The sequence below is a fragment of the Fusarium redolens genome (genome assembly GCF_020744475.1).
Source record: "Fusarium redolens strain MPI-CAGE-AT-0023 chromosome Unknown BKA55scaffold_2, whole genome shotgun sequence".
In the NCBI taxonomy this organism is placed as follows: Eukaryota; Fungi; Ascomycota; class Sordariomycetes; order Hypocreales; family Nectriaceae; genus Fusarium; species Fusarium redolens.
In genome coordinates this window covers 1,081,653-1,105,866 of record NW_025763665.1, presented here as the reverse complement: position 1 = coordinate 1,105,866, position 24,214 = coordinate 1,081,653, and the positions used below count along the sequence as shown (strand labels likewise).

Sequence of the window (24,214 nt, the reverse complement as noted above, 5' to 3'; positions counted from 1 at the left end):
CCCGAGATACTGCGGAAAATGCGATGCAGCAAGAGGGGAGGCTTCTGCGGCTCTGGCTGTTACAGCCATCAAGGCAGGGATCCAGGTTAAATTTACCAGATTGTACTTACACATCGTTCAGAACCGACAACATCCTCGGCATTATGGAAGGCCCAGTATGATGCCAACGTGGATCCTCTGACTGGACTTCCCTTGGTCCATGGCATGGCAACCTATGGGCAAGGCGAGCAGATTGCTGGCTCCTACGCCAGCATCAGGCGGGTGGGACAATAAAACCCCTAGAGGTAAGGTTGCGGTGCGGCAACCTCTAGAGGTTAGAATAAAAACCCCTAGAGGTAAGGTGCGCGCTGGTCGGTGTACGTGGACGAAACACAAGGAAGCGCAAAGCACCTTTAGGCCGGATTGTTGAGAAGAAGACTTTTCTTTTGCCGAGAGGTTGAGTCTGGTAAGGTGCGTGAGAGCGGAAATCGATGATCGGCGGGTGTTGAGATTATGTGAAAGCTCGAGAGATGAATATCGAGATATAGGCAGATAGCTAGAGCTGATAGTAAAGCCCCGAGCTCGAGCCAAATAATACCCTCAAGTCATGGAGGGGAGACCAGTCACTATCAGAGAGCGTTGATTGGCCAATGGCTTTCGTTGAACAAAGATGTGTCGGCGGAATGAGTTGCGTCAACTCACTTTTTCTTTTCTCGCTGTTCGTTGCAAACAGGACCGAGAAAACTGGTCGCTGTCAAAGCTCATCAGTTACAGTTCGTGGATTGTCAATCGCCGTGTTTCGAAGCACCGGCACTTGACCAGCCGGGTGCTCTTGGCCATCTGATAGGCGCTCCTCTGAGTATCTCCATGGCTACATGAGGGAGAGACCACAAATAGATGTTGTTTCGCTATCATAACCCACGTAAGAATACTTGTGCGAATTTGTGACAGATCTTGACCACACACCCCCATACTCCCCCATGCCTGTGTGACCTGTGTGACCTGTTTTCATTTTGAATGTTCCCGGGTGAGGCGCGATGAAATCCATTGTTCAAGCCATGCCGTACCACCACGCTCTTCTCATGTTTGACCCCAGCGTTTCGAGGCGCATCCCGCCATACTGGTGCCATTGCCGCTCTTGCTTATATAGCCGCCTTCTGCCATCATTGCTTCTTCCATTTCTGCAACCGTTGGCAACCCCCATTGCACATTGCAGCTGGTGGTATCAGCATGACCGGGCCGGTCAACAGCATCTCTGAAATCTCCATAGATCCGTGAATGCTAGATGAATGCACCACAACACTGAAAAGGAATCACATTCAGCGGGAAAGTGACCGCACTTCACTTGTACGCCATAGAAACATGGGTAATAGAGAGTTTAGGTTGGCGAGGTACCGCGGTATAGTAGGTAGGTAGGTAGCTGCGTGGCCGAGCTTAAGTTCCACTCCTCAGCCGTTACCAGGGAACCGCCTCGAGACTCTTCTGTTCTGTGTAGAATACCGCGCTTCTATTTACGCTCGTAACCTCCTGGAGATACGTCTCCAAGGCCGAAACAGATCCGTTAGAGTCATAGTTTGGTCGTGTTTTAGTGGCATGCCCTGGTTGTTCCTTGGAAAGTTTTGATGGAGATCGAGTGGGAGAAGACTCCGCCCGCGCCGTATGGTTTCTTGGGATGGTATGGCATTGGATGCGCGCCTTCTCACACCTTGGTCCCTTCGGGCTTTCTCCAAAATACACACCCTCACCGTCCGCTTTCTCAATCGCACGCCCTCCCGTCCTGGATAGCTCTTCCCCCCGGAGGCCGGGTGTGTCACCGACGACACACGCTTGGGGGTTTACATTGCTCTACAAAATCCCCTCGCCCGCCTGCATATCCCTTCCCTTCGATCTCTCTCTTCTAACCCTCATACCTTTCTTTATCGCTACCGAGTATACCCTTTGCCTCCGATTCTTTGTGCTGTTGGGTGATATCGCAGCCATTCGTGAGCTGGAAGAGCTGTCGTGGTATCTTCATACCGACAAGCGTGCTCATTACCCCACTACTAAAAGTCAAAGAGACCCCGCCATTAAGCTCTCGATAAAGCTCCCACTTTGCCAGAGCTTCTCGCCTTCGCTCATTTCAACTTCTTCATATTCCTGAAGTCGCTGACACAGATCGCCCAAGATGGCTGGCATCGCTCCCGTTGCTCCCCAGCAACCACTCACATTCAACGATGTCTTCGAGGAGGAAGATATCGATGAGCCGAAGGAGGCCAACACTGTCCACCACATTCGTGCCAACTCTAGCATCATGCATGTGAAGAAGATTCTTGGTGAGTAGCTGGCGCCTTCTTGACAGCCACCAATGGCTTATCTCGGGAACAATATCGCCCCCGTTGCGTATCAGGAGGACTTGCGCTGACTTGATTCTCTTTCTCCTACAGTCGCCAACCGTGGTGAAATTCGTAAGTCAAACAGCCCATTCCCTATCCTAGACCCGCAATCGCTAACATGTGAACAGCCATTCGTGTATGACTGCCTGTCCATTCCTTCCGCCCGACCGTACATTTTAGACACTGCCAAGCTGACACGGATTTCTGGTTATAGATTTTCAGAACTGTAAGTCTCGATTGTCGGTTTCAAACGGCTCATGACCTGAACTATGGCACTGACAATTACCAGGCTCACGAGCTTTCACTGCACACCGTTGCAGTCTTCAGGTACCCCTCACTTGAAACCATGATTCTAGCGACACAAGATTTCATAAACTAACTCGGACAGTTATGAGGATCGACTGAGCATGCACCGACAGAGTACGCGATCGATCCATGCCCATTTGTGTCTTGATTCCTTTGCTGACCACTCCTTCAGAGGCCGATGAAGCCTACGTCATTGGCAAGCGTGGACAGTATACCCCTGTTGGCGCGTACCTGGCTGGTGATGAGATTATCAAAATCGCTGTCGAGCACGGCGTGCAGATGATTCACCCCGGTATGGATATTAATTTTCGGCATCCGGGATTCGTAGTGCTAACTAAGGACCCAGGTTACGGTTTCCTCTCCGAGAACGCCGAGTTTGCCCGCAGTGTCGAGAAGGCTGGCCTCATCGTGAGTCTCAAGTACCCCACCACTCCCGCTCCGTCCGTGCGCTAACCCCGGACCAGTTTGTCGGCCCCTCCCCCGATGTGATCGATTCCCTTGGTGACAAGGTTTCTGCCCGAAAGCTTGCCAATGCTGCCAATGTACCTGTCGTCCCTGGTACCCAGGGTGCTGTCGAGAGGTACGAGGAGGTCAAGGACTTCACTGACAAGTATGGTTTCCCTATCATCATCAAGGCTGCCTTCGGTGGTGGCGGTCGTGGTATGCGAGTAGTCCGCGACCAAGAGAGTCTTAAGGAGTCCTTTGAGCGTGCCACCTCTGAGGCCAAGACCGCCTTCGGTAACGGAACTGTCTTCGTTGAGCGTTTCCTTGACAAGCCCAAGCATATTGAGGTTCAGCTTCTTGGTGATAACCACGGCAACATTGTCCACCTGTACGAGCGTGACTGCTCCGTTCAGCGACGACACCAGAAGGTTGTTGAGATTGCCCCTGCCAAGGATCTCCCCGCTGAGGTCCGCGACAACATTCTCGCTGATGCTGTGAGACTGGCAAAGACTGCCGGTTACCGCAATGCCGGTACTGCTGAGTTCTTGGTTGACCAGCAGAACCGCTACTACTTTATCGAGATCAACCCTCGTATTCAAGTCGAGCACACAATCACTGAAGAGATTACCGGTATCGATATCGTTGCCGCCCAGATTCAGATCGCTGCTGGCGCCACATTGAACCAGCTTGGCCTCACCCAGGATCGCATCTCCACCCGTGGTTTCGCTATCCAGTGCCGAATCACAACTGAGGACCCTGCTAAGGGTTTCTCACCCGACACCGGAAAGATCGAGGTTTACCGATCATCTGGCGGTAACGGTGTCCGTCTGGATACTGGTAACGGTTTCGCCGGTGCTGTTATCACTCCCCACTACGACTCTATGCTTACAAAGTGTACCTGCCATGGTTCTACCTACGAAATTGCTCGTAGAAAGGTTCTCCGGGCCTTGATCGAGTTCCGTATTCGAGGTGTCCGAACCAACATTCCCTTCCTTGCCTCTCTCCTTACTCACCCTACCTTTATTGATGGAAACTGCTGGACCACTTTCATCGACGATACCCCTCAACTCTTTGATCTCATTGGCAGCCAGAACCGCGCCCAGAAACTGCTTGCCTACCTCGGCGACGTTGCCGTCAACGGTAGCAGCATCAAGGGCCAGATCGGCGAGCCCAAGTTCAAGGGTGAAATCCAGGTCCCTGAGCTCATCAACTCCGCCGGAGAGAAGATCGATACTTCCACACCCTGCACCAAGGGATGGCGAAACATCATTCTCGAGCAGGGCCCCAAGGCTTTCGCGAAGGCTGTCCGCGAGTACAAGGGTACTCTGCTCATGGACACGACTTGGAGAGACGCCCACCAATCACTTCTGGCTACTCGCGTTCGTACTGTCGACTTGCTCGGTATTGCCAAGGAAACCAGCCATGCGCTTTCCAACTTGTACTCTCTTGAGTGCTGGGGTGGTGCCACCTTTGATGTTGCTATGCGATTCCTCTACGAGGACCCCTGGGACCGACTCCGCAAGATGCGAAAGCTTGTTCCCAACATTCCTTTCCAGATGCTTCTCCGTGGTGCTAACGGTGTTGCTTACTCCTCTCTGCCTGATAACGCTATCGATCACTTCGTTGACCAGGCCAAGAAGAATGGTGTCGATATCTTTCGTGTCTTTGATGCCCTGAACGACATCAACCAACTCGAGGTTGGAATTAAAGCTGTTCAAAAGGCTGGCGGAGTTGCCGAAGGAACCATCAGTTATTCAGGCGACAGTACAGTACCCCGTTCCTCATCTTGGTTTTTACCTACTGACCATCCTTATAGTGCTTCGCCCTGGCAAGAAGTACAATCTCGAGTACTATCTTGACCTTGTCGATAAGCTTGTCGCCCTTGACATTGATATCTTGGGTATCAAGGATATGGCTGGTGTCCTCAAGCCCCACGCGGCTACACTTCTGATCGGATCAATTCGAAAGAAGTACCCTGACCTTCCCATCCACGTGCACACACACGACTCTGCCGGTACTGGTGTGGCTTCAATGGTCGCCTGCGCCAAAGCGGGTGCGGATGCTGTCGATGCTGCCACTGACAGCCTGTCAGGCATGACCTCGCAGCCCAGCATCAACGCCATCATTGCTTCGCTTGAGGGCAGTGACTGTGACCCTGGTCTGGACCCCAAGCTTGTTCGATCACTCGACGTCTACTGGCAGCAACTTCGTTTGCTTTACTCTCCCTTCGAGGCCCATCTTGCTGGACCTGACCCCGAGGTTTACGAGCACGAGATCCCCGGTGGTCAGTTGACCAACATGATGTTCCAGGCTTCTCAGCTAGGTCTCGGATCCCAGTGGCTTGAGACCAAGAAGGCCTACGAGCATGCCAACGAGCTTCTCGGTGACATTGTCAAGGTCACTCCTACTTCCAAGGTCGTCGGTGATCTTGCCCAGTTCATGGTCTCCAACGGTCTGTCCCCCGAGGATGTGAAGGCTAAGGCCTCCCAACTCGATTTCCCCGGCTCTGTGTTGGAGTTCCTTGAAGGTCTGATGGGCCAGCCTTATGGCGGATTCCCTGAGCCCTTGCGATCTGATGCCCTTCGCGGCCGTCGCAAGCTCGATAAGCGACCTGGTCTCTTCCTCGACCCCGTCGACTTCGTCAAGACAAAGCGTGAACTCGGCAAGAAGTATGGTGCTCCAGTCACCGAATGCGATGTGGCGTCCTATGTTATGTACCCAAAGGTCTTTGAGGATTACAAGAAGTTCGTTCAGCAGTACGGTGATCTTTCCGTCCTTCCCACTCGATACTTCCTGTCTCGTCCTGAGATTGGCGAAGAGTTCAACGTTGAGCTCGAGAAGGGCAAGGTCCTGATTCTGAAGCTCCTTGCCGTCGGTCCCTTGTCCGAGAACACCGGTCAGCGCGAGGTCTTCTTCGAGATGAACGGAGAGGTCCGACAGGTCACTGTTGTTGACAAGAAGGCTGCTGTTGAGAACATCAGCCGACCTAAGGCCGATGCTAATGACTCGAGCCAGGTCGGCGCGCCTATGTCTGGTGTCCTGGTTGAGCTCCGTGTCCACGAGGGCTCTGAGGTCAAGAAGGGCGACCCCATCGCCATCCTTTCTGCCATGAAGATGGAGATGAGTATCTCTGCGCCGCACAGCGGCAAGGTTTCAAACCTTCAAGTCCGTGAGGGCGATTCTGTTGATGGTTCTGATCTCGTGTGTCGAATCGAGAAGGCGTAAGGCTCAAGTCTGGTTGCGCAAGGAAATAAAAGATTGGGTTTAATGACACTTATGGATATCAGGAAGTACCCTAAAACTATGGGATTGGCGCGTTGAGATGACCTATGAATAGTTCTTTGAAAAAACTTTGAATACAATTATGAATCAACTCATTGAGGTTATAGTTATCGCCAGGCTTCTACCAATCTCTGTGAAGTTTTATTATAGATTTATAGCACTTTAAGGAATTCTGTAATTATCACCACTAAATTTACTGAAAGTAATATCTTCTGAAATATTACTATATAGGTGAGTTTAGTAATTTTTGAAATTAGTTTGTCTCTATAGAGATGCTTACTGGTGTCCGGTAAGGGGCCAGAGGGAGTTTGTTTAGGTAAGCTCCGAGGAGTAGCAAACAACAAGCAGCCAAATTTCAAAGATGAAAGACTGAATGGTCATATTTTGTAGAGGTTTTGGGTCAGTGACATCACCAATCTGGTAAAGCCTTGCTTGTGAGAGTCCGTTGTCGAATTTGAACTGAGCCTCGTAGTTACAAAAAGGGGGGCTCTCAAGCCTTGGCAGTCTCGCCGGTAACCACTACTATATATCCACAAGATAGAAGATGATATTTGTCTTAAATAGAACGGCGCAAGACCTTTGCGCTGGATCGTCAAGTAGAATACCTTGATAAATAGTGCAGGATTTAATGAGATCTCTAATCGTGTACAAAAAGGTCGAATAAATAATTAATTGTAGACAACCTGTGAGAGATGTATCCAAAAAGCTCATGATCTATAACTTGTATTGGATAAACTATTCCCGGGGTTTGTATGGTAGGTTTATTGCGGATTAAACATTTTATTGTTAATTGTGGTGCGAATATCAAAGCACAGAGTCTTGCTTCCTTTGACTTCCCAATTGATTATCTCAGGCGAAGAGCCACACGACACACAAGACAGCCCTGGGAGCTTGCATAAACACTCTCCGACAATCTTCCAATAGTATCACACTGCTGAACTTGCTGTTTATCCTTCTGCATCGAGACAAACTAACTATCATCGTCCAGAATACGAGAGTCTTAGCGGAGCTCTCCACATCCTGTGAGAATATCCAGAAGGACCTCCTCAACATATAGAAGCTTGGTTAAGGGAGAGGACATTATGTTCGCAATGCAGGACGCAAACTTTAAGCAATCTATTTATATAAATGATTACTGTCAGTGAATTCAATACTATAGCAGCAAGAGTGTTACATGTAGAAAATATTTATATAGTTAATAAGTATTATTATTAGGCTTTAAAACAACTAGCTAGACTGTCTATATTAAACAATCATTAGATAATATCTATAGCTATTATCTATATTTAATCTTTAACTATAGTTATATAGAGGTCTTATTATTTAAATTACTGATATTTACAGTTAAAAAGCTAGATATCATCTTATATAATTAAAGTAAGAATTTTTTCTCTTTCTTTCCTTCACCTTTATATTAATCCTCTAAATCCAAGCACAGCGCATATTGCCGACCAGAGGCACTGCATTTATTACCCCCCCCCCCCCCCCCCCCCTTTTGTCTCTGTGCAAGTAACTTGCGCGACATATTTTCTCCATTTTATCCATCGTACCCAGTCGTCATCTTTATCCAACATTCAGAGATGGACCAAGACAAAGAGGCGAGCCCATCGCCCGACCACGAAATCGCAATCCATCCAGGTCTATGGGCAATTCAGTTTGATTATGGTCAGCGACAGCAATTTCAAGTGATCCGGGATCAAGTCAACTTGCAGTCGTTGTTGGCGTCATCGAGGATAAGCTGGCAGGAATTAATGACATTTCGTAGAAGGATTTGTCACCTGCTAGCCAACTCTACTTTACGACAAAGGGGATATTTGAGAGGCCCGAGGAATGTAACGGAGACAAAGACGCAGAACATTTCATCAGACTGATGAAGGTATGGTCATTGCCTTCACGATGTGGCGGAGCTTCATTGTTCAGACTTGCTCCAGCTTACACGAGAGACCGGAGAATGATTCAACAAAACTAGTCGAGAGAATCAGACGCCTGCATAAAACAACAACTCAAGCTGGTATCAGTCGTGATGACCGTCAGGTAATTATCGGTGGAAAGGATCCTTTCTTTAATGTCTATAACGTAGCTATCAACGCGATGAAACTGGCTGTGGAGGAGGCCGAAGCAGAGCAAGCATTGGCAAGAGAGCAGTTTGGAACATACATCCCCACAAACTAAGAGGAGCATCGACGACATTCTATTCAGCTTGGCTCATGTAGCAATGTCCCACGACCAACGACTCTTTGATGCCAGAGAGATTGGTTCCACTTTTGCATCTGCAGCATGAGAAGTTGTTCCGAAACCAAGCGAGCCTAAGTAATAGAAAAACTTAGATAAATTTAGGATAAACTTAGCAAGTTTAGTATATACTTAGTATATCTTTAGACCTGTTATTTCTAGCACCTGTGTTAGATATTAGAAGTTTTCTTACTCCGTAAGGGTTATAGGTATATAAGACATTGATGTAACACTATCAATTTTTTTCGTATCACGCGAACATCAAGTTGAGGGGATCACGAGGCTCAGGATGCCCCCACCAAGGCCACCACAAGCACAAGCAAACAAACTCAAATAGCTTATCAATGTCTCATCATTGCCAAGTTTCTGTTCTAGTTGTGGATTTGCGAACTCGCCGTTTGCGAGCGTTGAGCGTGTACGTATATATGTGCTAGAGAAGAAACTGTATGCAAAGGTGTGGTAATACAAAAAGTAGGTGTCGTCAATCGTGATGCTATGCTGGATGCTGTCCGTATGTTTCCCTTCCTTCACCAAGGCCATGCAAGCGTAATGGAATATCAAACGAAATATACCCAGTTTCTACAAGCGGGTCTTCTCTTGTGCTGTATCACCCGTCACCTCAGCGATGAAATCTGACATGGCTTCAAAATAGCCTTCTTCCAGGACACTTGAATTATGGTCGCCACCTGGGAGAGGCTTCCACCGCTTGGTGGGTGCGGCGGAGAGGTCGTACAACTGTTTCATGTGTTTTGGCCTGCAATACATTAGCTTCGTGATCTGTGTCGAATTATGGCTACAGTAGAAGGAGGTAATGTCGATCATCAGGGAATATTTGCTTTCATATCAAGACCACGAGGGTACTTCAACTTTTGTGGGTGATGCAAATTTAATCATCACAGGATCAGGGGTAGTAGTGTAAAAGAGGATGTAGAATAACTTACGGCACAATCTCATCCTGCAAGCCACTGATGAAGAGCGTGGGCACCTTTGTGATGTTGGGAAGAACCGACTCACTGGGCCAGACTTGGTGGCATAGCAGGGTAAGGTATTTGGCAGGGGGCACAACGGAAGGGATTAGCTTCCGGATGGAGAGGAAGGTGTTCTCTAGGATCAGACCAGCGATATCACCCGCGTCCTGGTTCTTGGAGACAAGCTTGATAGCGACGGCACCGCCCAGACTCTGACCGTAAACCATGAGCTTGTGATCGCGTGTCTCGGCCCGCTGCCGCAGATAGTTGAGCCCTGTCTGGGCGTCGACATTAAGACCCGACTCGTCAGGCTGGCCCGTTGAGGAACCGTAGCCTCGATACTCGAGCATAAAAACATTGCAACCAATGTAGTTTATGATCATTCGAGCAATGGGTAACCGATGGCCGATGTTGCCAGCATTGCCATGGAACATCAGGATGGTGATGTTTGAGTTCTTGTGGCCGCGAGGGCCACGGATGTAGAAAGCTGAGAGCTTCTCGCCATCGTCGGTTGGGATGTAAAGTTCTTCGAAATTTGAGATGCCAAAGTCTGAAGGCTTGGGGACGTCTGAGCGAGAATTTGCGGGAATGTTACTCGGGTAAATGAGAGCCCTAATGCATGCAGGGTTAGCGGGGCTCGGCTTGATGATGATGCGGGTCAGGCAAGAAAGAGGAGGTTGGTAGTAGATAGGAAGGGGAGACAGAGGCGGTGATGGTAATGGTATACGGACTTTTGTTTAAAGTAGAGTAATGAGGTGAGGACGGCGGCGAGACCCTATTGTATGCGCATTGACGTTAGAATAGTCCCTAGGTAGTTATGGATGGCTGCAGTCAAAACTATTTTGTCAGCCACGCTGCAGTATAGTGGACGTACCGTTGAAGCCAACGCGGGCAGACGCATGTAGCTGGCGACCGAGCTCAATACCGAGACGGTCTGCTCGACGTAGCTGTTGGAGGTTTGGGATGTGGGAGAGTTGGAGCTGGACATGGTTGCTTTGGTCGGTTTGCTGGGCATTACAACAATATGGCTGCAAATGCAGAGGCTGATGCAGTGCAGGTGAAGGTAGACCGTACTTGTCTGTCTACCTATCAACCCAGACTGAGTTGGACTGTATGGGGAGATGGGACCCCCGACAGTGATTGACGGCGGAGACTGAGACTGGAGACTGGAGACTGCAACAAGGGGCATATGGTATCGGTTCGTATAGATCGTAGGCGGTCGCGAACTGCGAGGGTCGAAAAGACGGTGACTCCCCCCCCCCCCCAAAAAAAAAAAAAGTCCTGAGCAATGGAGACCTGTCTGACGATAGATGTTGAGTTGATCAAGGCGTTCCGCAATAAGATATTGGAAATATGGCTCGATGTTTGCTGAGGGTAAAAAAGAGGCAGGAAGGAAGAGGTGACAAGAGTTGCCACACTACACCAATACCTAATCACTGTAAAGGAAGTAGGTGATAGGTAAATATTCCGTGCCTCTTCGATTCCCTAGACCTAAAAGTAACAAGCTGAATTGAATTTGTTGAAGCTGCCCCTGGCGACTGTCCAGGTGAGGCAAGAAAACTGAGGACCGCTTTGCGATCTATAAGTGACAAAAATACTTAGGTAAGTTTAGCATATACTTAGTGGACCTTTAGACAAGTTATTTTTGACACCTTTGTTTAAGGCCAGAAGTTTTCTTGTTCGCTGGGGACAGTCTTCGGAAGCGATCCCACTTATGGAAGCACCACGCACGAGGATGACATGGGTCAAAAGTGCTTCTTTGGGATGATACCGAGGTTGGCAAGAGACGAGGAAGCACAAAATAGAATGGGATGATGCTGAAGTTTGGTAGAACGATGTACAAGTGTCCGAAAAAATATCCAAGGGAACAAAAGTCTAGTAAGGAGTGGTATTTGATATTGGTAGAGGTAGAGTTGAAGGTGTCATGAGGAGAAAAAGAAGAGAAGCTAAAATTCTAGAAGAAATGTCAAGATGAAGGTACGTCAAGAAAGCGAATGACTGGGCCTATCCTCAGGCTTTGAATCCAGCATTAGTTGTACTTAGCACCTCAACAATAGATCTGCCTAGAAGTCACCATCCATGTCTAGACAAGAACCAATCTAGCCAATATCGATAACTTCGGGACTCTGGAGGTGAGATACGTAGTAGATATTCCATGAATGGTCGATGGTGGGGCACAGAGTGATCTCAGCTCGATGAAGTGGAGAGAAAGGTAAATGAAGATACTCCTCTCATATGCGCAGCACAGGTAACGGTCAACGCTAATTTAGCGGAGGCTGTACATCTGCGGCGGGCGACTTTCAGGTACCCGAAGCCTCCTGGCTTACTCTCACCAATGAAGCTGATACACGCGACGAAACAGACGGATCAGCAGAGACAAGGAGATCAAGGGGGCGCTATAGTTATATGCCATCACACAGGTGCATGAAGAGATAAATGAAATTTAATCAGCTGTCAAACGGTTTTATCATCACAGCGTCCTGTTGTTCTCATCAAAGATAAACCACATGACAGACAGCCAGGGGTACAGACATGATGACGGTGGAAATGAGCTCAACGCAATCGACTTAACTACGCTAGGAAGCTTGCACGAACAAACGAAAGAGCTTCTTCCCAGGGGTAAGTAACTCCGTTGACATGCAGTATCTTATTAGTACTTGAGGCCTTTAATAAGGGTGCGAAAAACAACTAATCAAAGAATCTCCTAAATTTATCCTAAATGATCAACAACTTGTCTTAAGTATTTCTGTCACTTAGGATCGAGGTCTCCAGTCTTCGGAGTACATAGCTTCTCCATGGCACGGACCAACAACATCATGTTAATAAACAATAAACAGCGGGCTTCAATCTCGCCAGTTGTTGATCCGGGAAGATCTTGACATACGGCCCGTATCACAGGATAACTTATTCATGGATCCCCAAAGGTTGTTGAACCAGGAATCTTGTGCTGTGCAACCAGTTGCATGCTCAAGAGTGAAGATGAACTGACAGCTGGGTACTTGACAAATGTGATACCAGAACCACGGGCATTATCACAATCTGGTTCCTGGCTAACGAGCGACCATATCAATGGCCTGCATAAGCTCATCCAGGTACAGTAGCCAGCTCCGAGACGCCGGGAAGCCTCTGACCCTCTCTCCTAGCTTCTGCTATGTGATATGTGCCTGGCTATCAAATTGTGACAGAAGGAGCTTTCTTTTCTTGGTTGATGAAACAATATCTCGCATACTCTGCGACGGTCTTCACAAACTTTGTGTGCATCCTCCAGCTCATCCACGAGTGTCTAGGGCATTGTCTTTCAAATAGTTATCCTTATTCCTCGGGATAAATCTGAGGAATGCGGATAAGGAAATTTATAGATATCATACCCCTCGTCTCGGCCCTTTAATGTTTTCCAAATGGTCTTCCCGTGTGCTAGCTGGGTCTCCATTCCTCAGCTTCGTATGATGCTCTGACTGTAGACTACAGCAGTTATGCTGATCAGGGATGTCCCCTGAGACAAGCCTCGCCTTGGCTTTCTGCGCCCACCGTCGCGGTGGTTTAGCCTCTTTGTGCCATCAGCTAGATAAATAGAGGCATAGCTTGGTGAACTAAACAGACCACGAGACACTCTTGAAATAAAGGCGCATTTTGCTGAACCCACCCAAGATGAACATGAGGCGAGCGAGGTTGAACTGGAGGGACAGTCAATCTCGTTTTGTGACATAAACAAACCAAGTCTCCACCTGCACCTGGCAGCTATCCTGTCGTGCTGTATCCTGCTTGGTGGGCTAAGATGCTGTAGCCAAATGACAGGTAGCGGCATGATAAACTCGTGGGCATGGCGGGATAGTTCATAGGCGAACGATCAATAATACAAACAAACATGCCAGCCGGGAGGAGAGTTTTATGCAAGAGGCTACAGCATCTACGGCCCTGAACCTAGTTTTGTCATTGCACACTAACATGGGATTTGTATTCTTTTTGGGGTCGAAGCAAAGAAGCAAACAGCTGAGCACGTATCTCACTGCTATTGGATTACTTTCATGCAGCACTACGGGCATGGACCGGTGGCTGTGAGCCATGTTATCAGAGGCCGGTGTCCGTTGAGTATAGACTGGAAAGCGGTTGAACAGCGCACAACTCTTATCAAAGGTAGAAATATCATATTCTTTCCCCCCCTCGTCTTGTCTTTAATCTGCCCCGTAGTAGAACAGGTTGATGTCGTAGAAGCTATTCAAAGTGGGTGAAGAACCCTTGTAGTGAAGTGCTGAGTCCCTTTTTTGTTCGGGAATCCGTTGGAGCGCTGCCGCTTTGAGGCCCCTTCTTTGCCTGATTATGCGCATGGCACCTCTTGAGCATCTTACAGACAAATCAGGGCGTTTGACATGGCACGCCAAGAAAGTATGCAAGAAAAGCCGTCCATCCACAGCTCAGGTACGCACACACTATCGAACCGCGAAACATGCATCTCGATGGCGCATTGCTACGCTGTTGATGATCATCAACATCAAATTGAACAAGCGTCAAGCCCCCTTTGAAACGAGTGCACATAAGTTATGAAATAAGCGCGCCACGAACCCTAGGCAAGGGGAACATGCTGTGCCCTTCAACTCTGACACTCCTGGCACAAACTCCTGACACCATCTCAACACTCTCTTACAAGTGATAGACGAGGAACATTGGACAGGCGCGAAGAGTCTCCAATCAAGGCCCAACCTATCCTACTGGGCGGCATTGCATTGATAAGTGCCCCTGTCTGGGTTGATTTCTCAGCCAATGGTAACCAGAGAACTGAAGGAATGCCGGGCTGGACTAGCGTTCTGATGAGCAAAAGACCCATCCAGGGCGAGCGGCTTCAGAGTTTCCAGGGATGGTTCTGAGGTGTGCATCATCGTCATCATCATGAGCACCCAACATCAAAGTTCCTACTAATAATGAATGAGCGTCCAATCATTTTGTTGCAGGCGTCGCTACAGCAGCAGGCTCACACTCACTTATAGGCTGAGACAGGCAGGACGCTGGAGGCTTGCTTTGGTTGGGCTGGACTGAACGGTTCTGAACTATTTTGAGCGTTTACTTGCTGGAGTTGGTTGTTGATTGTTGATGGTGATCATGATGGTTGCTTGGGCGTTCAGGTAACGAGCCCCCCAAACTCCCTATGGCGTGAGATGGTCTGCATTGGATCCGATGCTTCCTGTCGTTATCTCGTGTTTTATTGTCACTATTCCTGTTCCTGTCAGTTGCTGTTGTTGCGGTGGTTGCCCTCTTTCAGGGCGTTCGCTACAGCGGGTTCGTGCTGCAGTTCCATTTGTAGCATCCACTCTAATCAATGAGACGCCCTCCTTTTCTCGTCTATTTTTTTTTTTTCTTCCACAACATCCCACTCTTTTCATCAGCGCGCGCGTGCACTTCATTCTTGTCGTTAACTTCTAAAGAGACTTTCGCTCTACTGATATTCATCCCTCCATCTCGCTTTTGGAGCCCTCCTAATTTAATTCTTTGGATCACACGCCACCCTTCCCGCCCACTCTACCCGCGCCTCCATCATCACACTACGCTACGTGATCCTCAGGAGCTGGAACCCGTCGCAAGAACCGTGCTTTTCGGAGAGGCTCAGTCTTAGACTCAGACTCAGGCTTGACTGACCCTGGTCTCGAAGGACCCCTCCACCTGACTGCACCCAATCTCGTCTGCTGGCGCTGGGCTATCTGCTTTGTCCCGCCCGCCCCTCCATCAATCTCGTGCTATCATCAACATCCAACTTTGTTTCCGCCTTTTCACTTGGTCGGCGCAACGCATTCCTCGGGCTCGCAACTGACTCTTGCTTGATTTGCCTTGTTTTTATTGCCTCTAATCGCTTGTTGAGCTTATGCTGCCCAAGTCGTGCCCAAGCAACACCCAACGCAACCTTAGGCCAGCTAGTCTTTTGCGCCTGTCATATCAGCAACCTCGTCCAGACCATACAGAGCTCTGAAAAAAGCACTGCCCCCGATTTTATTTTTGCTTTGAGTGCCTCAAAACCATCCCTCGGCCGAATCATTTCGTCCCCTGGCCCTTGCGCCCCTCCACCCAGCTTCTTGGAAGCCAGCAATTCTGCAGTTTCTTCAAGACGTTGAATCTGCGTTGTCTCCCGTTAAATACCGACCGTCTCTCAGAACTGCACCGTTGTGCAGGTTTACTTCTCTTCTCTGCACAGCGCATTCCAACTTATTAACCATCGACACTCGAGTGTCTTCTGAGCAGCCATGGTTTCCTTTTCATGTGAGGTACGTTATTCTGTGAAGTGCATTCTCTGAATCGCTTGCACTCCCATCCGCCGAGTCTCGACTTTTTATCCATTCCCATGGATAGTTATGCTGTTATCCAAATGCTCCCGCCGCTCAAGCCATATTCATATCCTATCCCCCTCCGTTTCCATCTCACAAAAATGCCCCTTCACTCCCGTCAATGCCAGTCCCAATGCCAATGCCAATGCCCACCCCCCTAAACAAACCTCATACACGCCTGACATCACTCCCACCACACCATTCTTGTCACGAACTGCCTCCTTCAAGGGACACCCCTTCTTCCCCATGCCGATCTCCTGGCCCACCACAACCGTCTTGCCATGCTCTCGCCTCCCCTTGTATTCCTCAAATATCCCAGTACACCACCCCGCCGCATCGAACGAGTCTCCATTGTCTTGCATCCCACTTATACCCTTCATGCCGTAGTTTATATCAGCTCTGTCCTTTGTTATACTAACTTACATATTACATACAGGCTTGCGGCGACGTTCTCACCAAGAAGAAACTTGATCCTCATCGCAACCGCTGTCGCGGCGCTACCTTCACCTGCATTGATTGTATGGTGTATTTTCCTGGCGTCCAATACCGATCACATACCGTATGTACCGTACCACAAGGCTTTCCGGTAGCCATTAACCCCTGATCTTGTGTAATCATCTGACATCATATAGAGTTGCATGACCGAAGACCAGAAGTATCAAGGTGCTCTCTATAAGGACAAGAAGAACAAGAAACAGAAACACAGCCACCCCAACGATAACCAACAACATTACACCCAAGATCAAGCCATGGCCGAAGTTCAGACTCTCCCGAACAACACTGGCAACATGAGCCACTACGCCTACGTTGAGGATGTTCCCGAGGATCAGTTCGGCTGGGCCGAGTACGAAGAAAGCAGCGATGATGAATCCCCAAACGGCCCGCCCCCGGAGGCTCCTACGCCTCCTTCTGCTGCCCCCGAGCCACATGTTGATGTGTTTGAATTCCTCGTTGGAACGGGCCAAACACCCAATGCTTCCAACATGAATCTAGACGCGGAGCCAGGCAACTCACTGGTACGATACGAACCCAAGGAGAAGAGCGACGAATACGGCTTCATGGATGACGACGATGAACCTGCAGTTGAGTATGGAAGTGGCCCCGTGCCAGCCGCCGAATTTGTTACACCAGCTTCGAAATCTGAGAGACGTAAAAGCCGGACCAGCACTGAGAAGAAGGACAAGAAGCGCAAGCGATTACATATCGATGTTCCTAGCGACCAGGTTATGACGGATGCCCCACCGGTCCTTCACTCAGGACTCACAGGCGGCATCAACCGTATGATGCGCCCTGTTTTCCCTCCATCCCCCGATTACTCCGGCGGTGACGCTCCGGAAATCTCTCCCGCGAGTCCCTTGAAGAAGTCAAAGCACTCCAAACATTCTAAGCACTCTAAGCACGCCTCTACCGGTCACAGCCTCTTTGGCATGATTGCTGGCAGCAAGCCCAAGTCCAAGTCCAAGACGAAGACCAAGTCATCTTCCAAGACCAAGAAGAGCTCTTCCTCCTCCAAGAAGTCCCATAAAGAGAAGAAGCCTCAGCAGCTCATTGAGTATCGCCCTCAGAGCAAAGATGGCAAAACAGACCCCAGCGCTGGTCAAGTCGTTCTCTACAAGCCTCGAGCCGACGTCTTCCTCAGCTTCGTCGATAAGGGTCCTGAGAGTGAGAAGGGCGTCAGCTTGAACAGGGTTCTCAAGCGCTTCCACCGAGAACGTGAGGCTACTGGCAGCGAGCTGGGCAAGGGCAAGGAAGAGAAGGAACTCTGGAGGTCACTCCGACTTCGACAGAACGAGCAAGGCGAGATCGTCTTGTTCTCTGTCGAGTAAGACTCCAACTTCAAATCGAAACAAAAAAACAAAATAAAAGCAACAAAAAGAACAACATCGGAAGATCATGCCGAAAAATCGGACAGACACCGGACATGGGATTAAAGGAGTTTATGAGGATGATGCATTGAAACAACATTTTTTTCCACGATACCTTTATGATCAAGCTTTCAATTTGTGTACAAGTTTTCGGGGACAGGTGGGATCGGAGGGGTTCAGCTAGCTCGTCAGGTGTGTATCTGACGGTTGCGAGTATTGGGGCCCCTGGGTCTCTATCAGTAATTGTGTATAGTATGTATACAAGGGAGCGGACGGACATCTCTTGCTCGATGCAAGGTTGGACCATTTTTCTTGGTGTCGAGGTTTATTCTTTCAAGACTATGCTTTAGGAAACCGAATGGCAGATAATGGGCGGTTGGTGCATCGGACGGACTGGAATGGACTGGAATGGATACCACGAAAGGATTGGAGCGTTTTTTATAGCGGCATGAGCTGCTCTGATGATACCCATGGGCGCTGAGCCTCGGTATCTCTTTGTTTTGTTTTTAACACCTCGCATTGAGGATGTGATTGAGCATATTAATATTTGTTCATCTGAATTGGATATCTTTGCAAATCAAATATAAATAAGTTACATTACACGCAGTGGTAAAATATGTTGGGCCATTGCTTCGCGACGACACAATGGGCACTCGGGCTTCTCTCTCACCCAATCTCCTATACACTCCCAGCAGAAGACATGGCCGCATTGTGTTGCTGAGGGATCTCTCATCTCCTCCAAGCACAGTGTGCACTTTCTTTGCTGCCCGCCCTTGATGTAGCCCATGGCCTTGTCATCAGTTAATTGAACACGCGGTACAGCTGCTGCTGGGGTGTGTGTGGCAGCGAAGATGTCGACTTTAGCCTTGGAGCTTGAAGCACTTGTGGATAGTAACAGATTGTTATCGCCGTTGTAAGCTCCATCATGGTTTAAAGAAATATCATCAGAAGCCCCAAAAGCAGCGCGTTCGCGAGCTGCTGACTCGGTAATTGTAGATCGAATATGGGTATAGCCCTGAACCGCAAGCTGAACGGCCAGCAGTACACCTAGAAGTTCGTATCCTGCACGATCGGGTGTATCAGGAACGGTACGTGTGAATACGTATCGCAGGGAAAGAAGTCTCTTGGACAGCTGGTAATAGGTACCACTGAAGTAGAAAAGGGCTAGAATAACAGCCTTGAAAGGAGCGCCTGATGTAAAAGAACCCAGGTGTTGGTCTAGATAAGACCACATGCGCGCCTCGCGTCCTGTCGCCGAACCGTCATCTCGTTTGCGAAGGCTTTCTAATCGGCGTTGCAAAAGCTTGCGCAGCCGGGCCCGTAGTCCGGGGAGAATCCGGGCCGCAATATAGGGGAGGAGAATGCTGGCAGCTACATAGCCTGCGCGACGACCAATAGCAGGAAGTTGACCATCGCGCGCATCTATCTGCACAAGATCGCAGTACTCCTCGCCTAGAGTTCGATTGCCGGGGATTGTAGTGAGAGCAAAGTAGGCGAGTGTTGCGAGGGTCTGGATCTCGGGTGCGCAGGCGTGGGTGAGACGGGCACCGCGAAGGCGACGATGCAGGTCGCTGAGGATCTGTGTAAGATGGCCGGTGAAGTATGCATCCTTTTGGTGAGAGCGGATGATGTCGGGGGCGGTGGCAAAGGGATATGGTGATGATGATGCTGATGCTGATGCTGAAGAGGAGGACATGATGTTTTATGATCGGCAGAGAGAGCGCATGCGCATGCGCGGGTTGTTATGGATGGGAGGACCGATGTGGTCTGATGATTGGGACAATAAGAAGGCGAAACGAATGAAGACCAAAGTCGAGGTTGGTAGAGACAGGATAGATAAGTTGGTGAAGATAGAAACAAGATTAAATTGGCGGTTGGAGTTTAAGCAGAACGAACCTCGGTCGGGACAAGGTTAAGCTGAGGCGCTAGCATATCGGTCTTCGGTAAGCACCTCCCCGCGTTCTTTCCATGTGAGTAAAGATTTCCTCTTTAGGAAATGCACACATCCAACTTAAGTTACGTTGGCACTAATCGATCACCAAGTCCATGTGCCGTCGCGTTGTAGTCGATTCTCTTATATCAGGATCCTGAATAGTACCTGATAAGAGTCATCTTGTGCATGATGCGGGCAGTAAGATATGAAGGAATTATCGTCTTCTCCTTAAATGAAGCTATCCGCGGCCGTGGTCATTTGAGATAGGGAGAATGCAAAATGGAGGATAAACGGTGGAGGGACCATTCTAGGGGAGGCAAGAAGACTTAGGATCTATATCCTAAGTAATAAAAAGATTTAGGTAAACTTAGTATAACTTAGTAGGTCTTTAGATTAGTTATTTTGGCATTGTGTCCTTCACGTTGGGACATTTGCAAAAGGTTTTCATCCTTATACTCTGTGCAAGCGGGCTCTCCTTCTCGAAGCTGCCATGTATAGCAACGGACTGTGCTCAAGTTCTCACTTACTTGATAGTTATTAGACATTCTTCTTAATCTTACTTTCAACTACAGAAGGGGTTACTAAGATCTCGACTTTAACAAGTTATTAATAATATATCAATAGATCAGTAATGCCAATCTAGCAACACATATAGTAAGGCCAACGGCTCCACAATCAGGATAGCACAATAATATCGTTTTTTAGACGCAACATTAGCATCAATAATATAAACAGAGAGATCTCTATAATAGGCCAGCATTAAGTCAGAAATCAGTGTAAAGTTCTGCTGCCTTAATGATGTAATTGTTGCCTTGATCAGGCCACACAAATACTAGCCTTAGCAGCTAAGTCTTTAACCTTTCCTCCTTTAACCCACCGTTGACCACCGGCGTGATTCATGTTGTTCAAACGAGGCTCCCTCATCAGGCTGCAGGCTGTTGCGTACAGGCATCGGACGGCGACTATGATTTATGTTAGCAAGAGTGATCAGGAGGCATTTTGGATAACGTACTGGAGAAGGGCGATGGGTGAGTAAAGCGTAACATCTTCGAACAGGCAAACGAGTTCTACCAGGCCAAAGCTCGCAAAAAGAAGCGCTCGCGTCAGACGCCGAAATGGAGGAGATTTTGGCCACTCTCACCCGAAATTCATGGAGAAATGGTTTCCTTTCCTGGAGGCAGAGGATACCCCGATCTTCTCCCCTCGGGTAGAGGCCATTCTTGCAAAGGTTAAATCCATTCGCGAGTTATGGCCCGATGAAAATATCGTAATTGTTTCTGAGTTTGTGCTCTTCCTCGATATCATTAAGCAAGGTATGAAGCAGTGCAGCAAGACAGACGATAAGTTCAAAATTCCTCTTGCTGAGTACAATGGCACCGTGGATTTGGAAAACCGGTCTTGGGTCCAGTTCACATTCAACCTACCTACTGGTAGGCCAGAGGTCCTTCTGCTCAGTCCAGGAGCTGGCGGTCTTAGTCTCAACCTTGCCAGGGCCACCTATGTTATCATCACCGAGCCATTTCGGACACCTGGGACACTGCAGCAGGTAATCGAGCGCGCTTACAGGCTCCCTCAGGAGAAGACAGTTCATGTAGCAGGCTTCAATCTCACACTATCAATAGCTAGGTCTTCTATAATCCAAGCTCCGGAAGGTTTGTGCATTATTTTGCATACCTAAACAATTTATGTTGATTTTGTTGTTGAAGGACTTCTATATACTTTACCGGCTTTGCAGCTGTTACATCTTGCTCTACCTCTAAGTATTTACAAGCCGTCCCTACTGGGGCCCTAAAGGCGGTTGGTTGAAGTCAAACGGCGCCATCACGCCTTGTTCTGAACCTTGAAGCTGCATACTCAAAAACTCATCCGTCACAAGTGTACCTAACTCCTCGCCCCATTGAGCCATGAGCTCAGCTGTAACATTGTGGCCCAGCTCTAGGCCGTTCATGAGATCTGGACCAATGAGGGGATCTTCCGGGGGCATCACGACCTGTGCATTGCGTGCCCGTACGACATAGTCTTTGATCTCACCCATGCATGGCCAGGTGTGCTGTACTTCCTCCATTGCGTCAATGACGGTCGAAAGTGATCGTGCAATGTCTGAGTCTTCCCATGAGGCTCCCTGGAAGAACCTCTTCATCATGATGGTGCCGGCTGCCGTGGATAGAGTCTGGACAAAGTCCAGTGGCAACGAGCGGAATCTATAGTGTCGTGAATATGTTCTCATCAGGCGCAGAATAGCCTGCAACGACTCGTAGCAGATCTCCACGTCTTCACTTTCAGCAATGCCCTGTTTCTCGTACATATGCGAAGGCGGTCGGTGAAGAATAATCATGATTGTATGGAACAACATGCTGTGACTTGTCAGTATACAAAGATGACGCGGCTTGGAGGGCAACTCACTGCATACGAAGTACAGAGGGTTGCACCACGCCTACAGTCCATTGGTTCCAGTGCAGAGTACCGGGAAGACTCGATAGCCACTTTGTGAGCGACACGTGTATTTGCCGCGACCTGGCTGCAGCTACGGTGGCGTCCACGTTACCTCGACGATTCTCGAAGAGATCCGTGATCATGAGATGGGCGATCTTGCACAGCTCTGCTTGGTAGATGAAGGATCCAACAAGAGCAACTCCGTCTTCAAATTCTGTTGCTGAAGCACCTTTGCAGATATATGTGTCCAGCAGACCCTCCCAGTCTGGAGGGTATTGCAATCTGATAGTGTTGCGGACGTCTGATTCGCTGGGGTGCAGGGCTGGTGGTCTTCCAAAGTAGAGACTCAGTTGCTTATCGGCAATGAATATAGCCCAGTAGACTCGTCTAAGAATCTCCGTGTCACGGTTTGATGTTCCTTCTGTCGAAGCGTCCCAGTTGTTTGGGTCAAGGTGAAGGCCCATCTCATGGGCAAGTCGGAAGGCCATACCAGCAAAGAGCCAGCCTTTTGATGTATGACCTACACCAATTTCACGATATCCCAGTAAGGCCAAAGCTTGTAAGGTGGTGAGTTCTGGACTGTCGAGAGCTGCGTAGATCAGTTGCTGGGCCTGGTGGGCAAAGATATCGGATACTGAGCGAGAATCATCGAGCTGCATGGCGCCAAGCGAGCAGATAGCAAAGAGCAGAGCGTCTGAGTAGTATCTACCTGAACCAACATCATAGTCTCGTAAGAAGTACTCTCTGTATATGAGCATATGGAACTGGTACTGATACTTGAAGTAGGCTGCCATGCACGTCTGGGAAGTCTCATCGTGAGGTGCGTATACAAAGCTCGGGTCTCTCGGGCTGCTGGAAGCGCTCACTTCCGGTATGTTCATCATGAGTGGTGTGGAATTAGATTCGAGGTGAGTAGTTATCTCATCTGGGGATAATGAGACCTCTTGTGATAGATGGATGTGAAAAGCGCTGGTGCCGCCAAAGAACTGAGTGGCATGGCTCGATCGAGGCCGTCTCAACTGTCCAGAACGGACCTGGGCAGCTACAACTTTGGGGTCAGTGTTTGACTTGGCATGGTCAATCTGCGACTTTTGTGTAATGTCGAGGGAGGCTGGTGGCGAGAGGGCTATCTCGGACAACATCTCATCTCTCTCAGCGCTATCAGCAACGGCGAGCTTGCGAAGCAATAGCTCAAGAGATGCCACTTGACCCTCTAGAGCTTGAACATAGCCTTTAGATATTGGCCTGGTTGAGTTTAGAGTCGGTGATAGTTCATGATTCTGGCGAGGTGAAGTCATACCGTTGCTTCTCTCCGCTACCGCTGAGTATACATTCCGTGCCGGCCTTGATACACCGCGAGCACGGCCGTTTTCGATCACATTTTATCTTGTTGAAGAGTTAGTTTAGAGTTCAGATGAGGGTTGAAGATATGTATATCGCACCTTGCGGCGACGACATCGTTCACAACTGTAGTAGTCATTCGAGTCAGCGCATGAAAGTGGAGTTGGCTTAGATGAGGGGATTACTCACGATATCTTGATGGACTCGCCCATTGGCGTTTCCTCCATGATGAAGGATGTGTCGATGTGCAGGCGCTTAGATATGGGTTTTCTGAGTGTCAATCACTATTTTTGAGACAATTAGTAGTCGTATCATCAGGGAGTGGCCATAGATGGATGTTTGCGTGGTAGAAACGGCTCGTTTAGACGCCAAGGGCGAGTCGCTTACTACCACTGGCCGTTTTTAGTGGCTTGTCACTTGACCTTAGCATTCATCATTCCTGTATATAAACATTCACCATGTATTGCTCATACTATTCTTAAGATATAACTGAAAACATGCTCGATTCAGAAGTCAAAATACGACTACTTGGAGATGATTCAGATAGATTGTGACTTGATTTTAAGACGCTGTGGTTTCACTGGCTCAACGTCCAGGGTAGCTCAAGATGATCTGATAATTATCTGACCTGTCCATAACCAGCACGTTTGAAGAGTAGGGGTTTCATGACTGTTATTGAAATTGCCCAAGTTAAACTTTGATTCTCCAGCGGATTATGGAGTCTTTTTTGCGTAATAGCCATACTTATTTC

At 48.8% G+C, this 24,214-nt stretch overlaps 6 protein-coding genes across 6 annotated transcripts; 3 read left to right on the top strand and 3 right to left on the bottom strand.

Moving 5' to 3' along the window:
* Window positions 1-2,656: 2,656 nt before the first annotated feature.
* On the top strand, window positions 2,657-6,568 carry BKA55DRAFT_160647 (carbamoyl-phosphate synthase L chain, ATP binding domain-containing protein). The gene is made up of 3 exons (XM_046184978.1): window positions 2,657-3,065; window positions 3,122-4,865; window positions 4,918-6,568. Exons 1-3 carry the CDS (start codon window positions 2,787-2,789, stop codon window positions 6,324-6,326), a joined length of 3,432 nt encoding a protein of 1,143 aa, XP_046054831.1. The 5' UTR covers window positions 2,657-2,786; the 3' UTR covers window positions 6,327-6,568.
* A 2,626-nt stretch (window positions 6,569-9,194) lies between these two features.
* On the bottom strand, window positions 9,195-10,571 carry BKA55DRAFT_499146 (Alpha/Beta hydrolase protein; the record flags this gene model as incomplete). Its single annotated transcript, XM_046186629.1, has 4 exons — window positions 9,195-9,369; window positions 9,557-10,195; window positions 10,315-10,358; window positions 10,458-10,571. 4 exons carry the CDS (start codon window positions 10,569-10,571, stop codon window positions 9,195-9,197), a joined length of 972 nt encoding a protein of 323 aa, XP_046054830.1.
* A 5,239-nt stretch (window positions 10,572-15,810) lies between these two features.
* On the top strand, window positions 15,811-17,717 carry BKA55DRAFT_500814 (uncharacterized protein; the record flags this gene model as incomplete). The annotated part of the gene is made up of 3 exons (XM_046186774.1): window positions 15,811-15,831; window positions 16,328-16,450; window positions 16,524-17,717. The coding sequence occupies 3 exons, from the start codon at window positions 15,811-15,813 to the stop codon at window positions 17,715-17,717; spliced, it is 1,338 nt and encodes a 445-aa protein (XP_046054829.1).
* A 577-nt stretch (window positions 17,718-18,294) lies between these two features.
* Window positions 18,295-19,642, bottom strand: BKA55DRAFT_554020 (Pex12 amino terminal region-domain-containing protein). Its single transcript, XM_046191570.1, has one exon. The coding sequence runs from the start codon at window positions 19,450-19,452 to the stop codon at window positions 18,349-18,351; it is 1,104 nt and encodes a 367-aa protein (XP_046054828.1). The 5' UTR covers window positions 19,453-19,642; the 3' UTR covers window positions 18,295-18,348.
* Window positions 19,643-20,839: 1,197 nt separating this feature from the next.
* Window positions 20,840-21,367, top strand: BKA55DRAFT_684274 (P-loop containing nucleoside triphosphate hydrolase protein; the record flags this gene model as incomplete). Its single annotated transcript, XM_046198619.1, has 1 exon — window positions 20,840-21,367. The coding sequence occupies one exon, from the start codon at window positions 20,840-20,842 to the stop codon at window positions 21,365-21,367; it is 528 nt and encodes a 175-aa protein (XP_046054827.1).
* A 99-nt stretch (window positions 21,368-21,466) lies between these two features.
* BKA55DRAFT_533796 (fungal-specific transcription factor domain-containing protein) lies at window positions 21,467-23,690 on the bottom strand (the record flags this gene model as incomplete). The annotated part of the gene is made up of 5 exons (XM_046189517.1): window positions 21,467-22,043; window positions 22,093-23,367; window positions 23,423-23,508; window positions 23,565-23,589; window positions 23,653-23,690. 5 exons carry the CDS (start codon window positions 23,688-23,690, stop codon window positions 21,467-21,469), a joined length of 2,001 nt encoding a protein of 666 aa, XP_046054826.1.
* Between the last annotated feature and the right edge of the window lie 524 nt (window positions 23,691-24,214).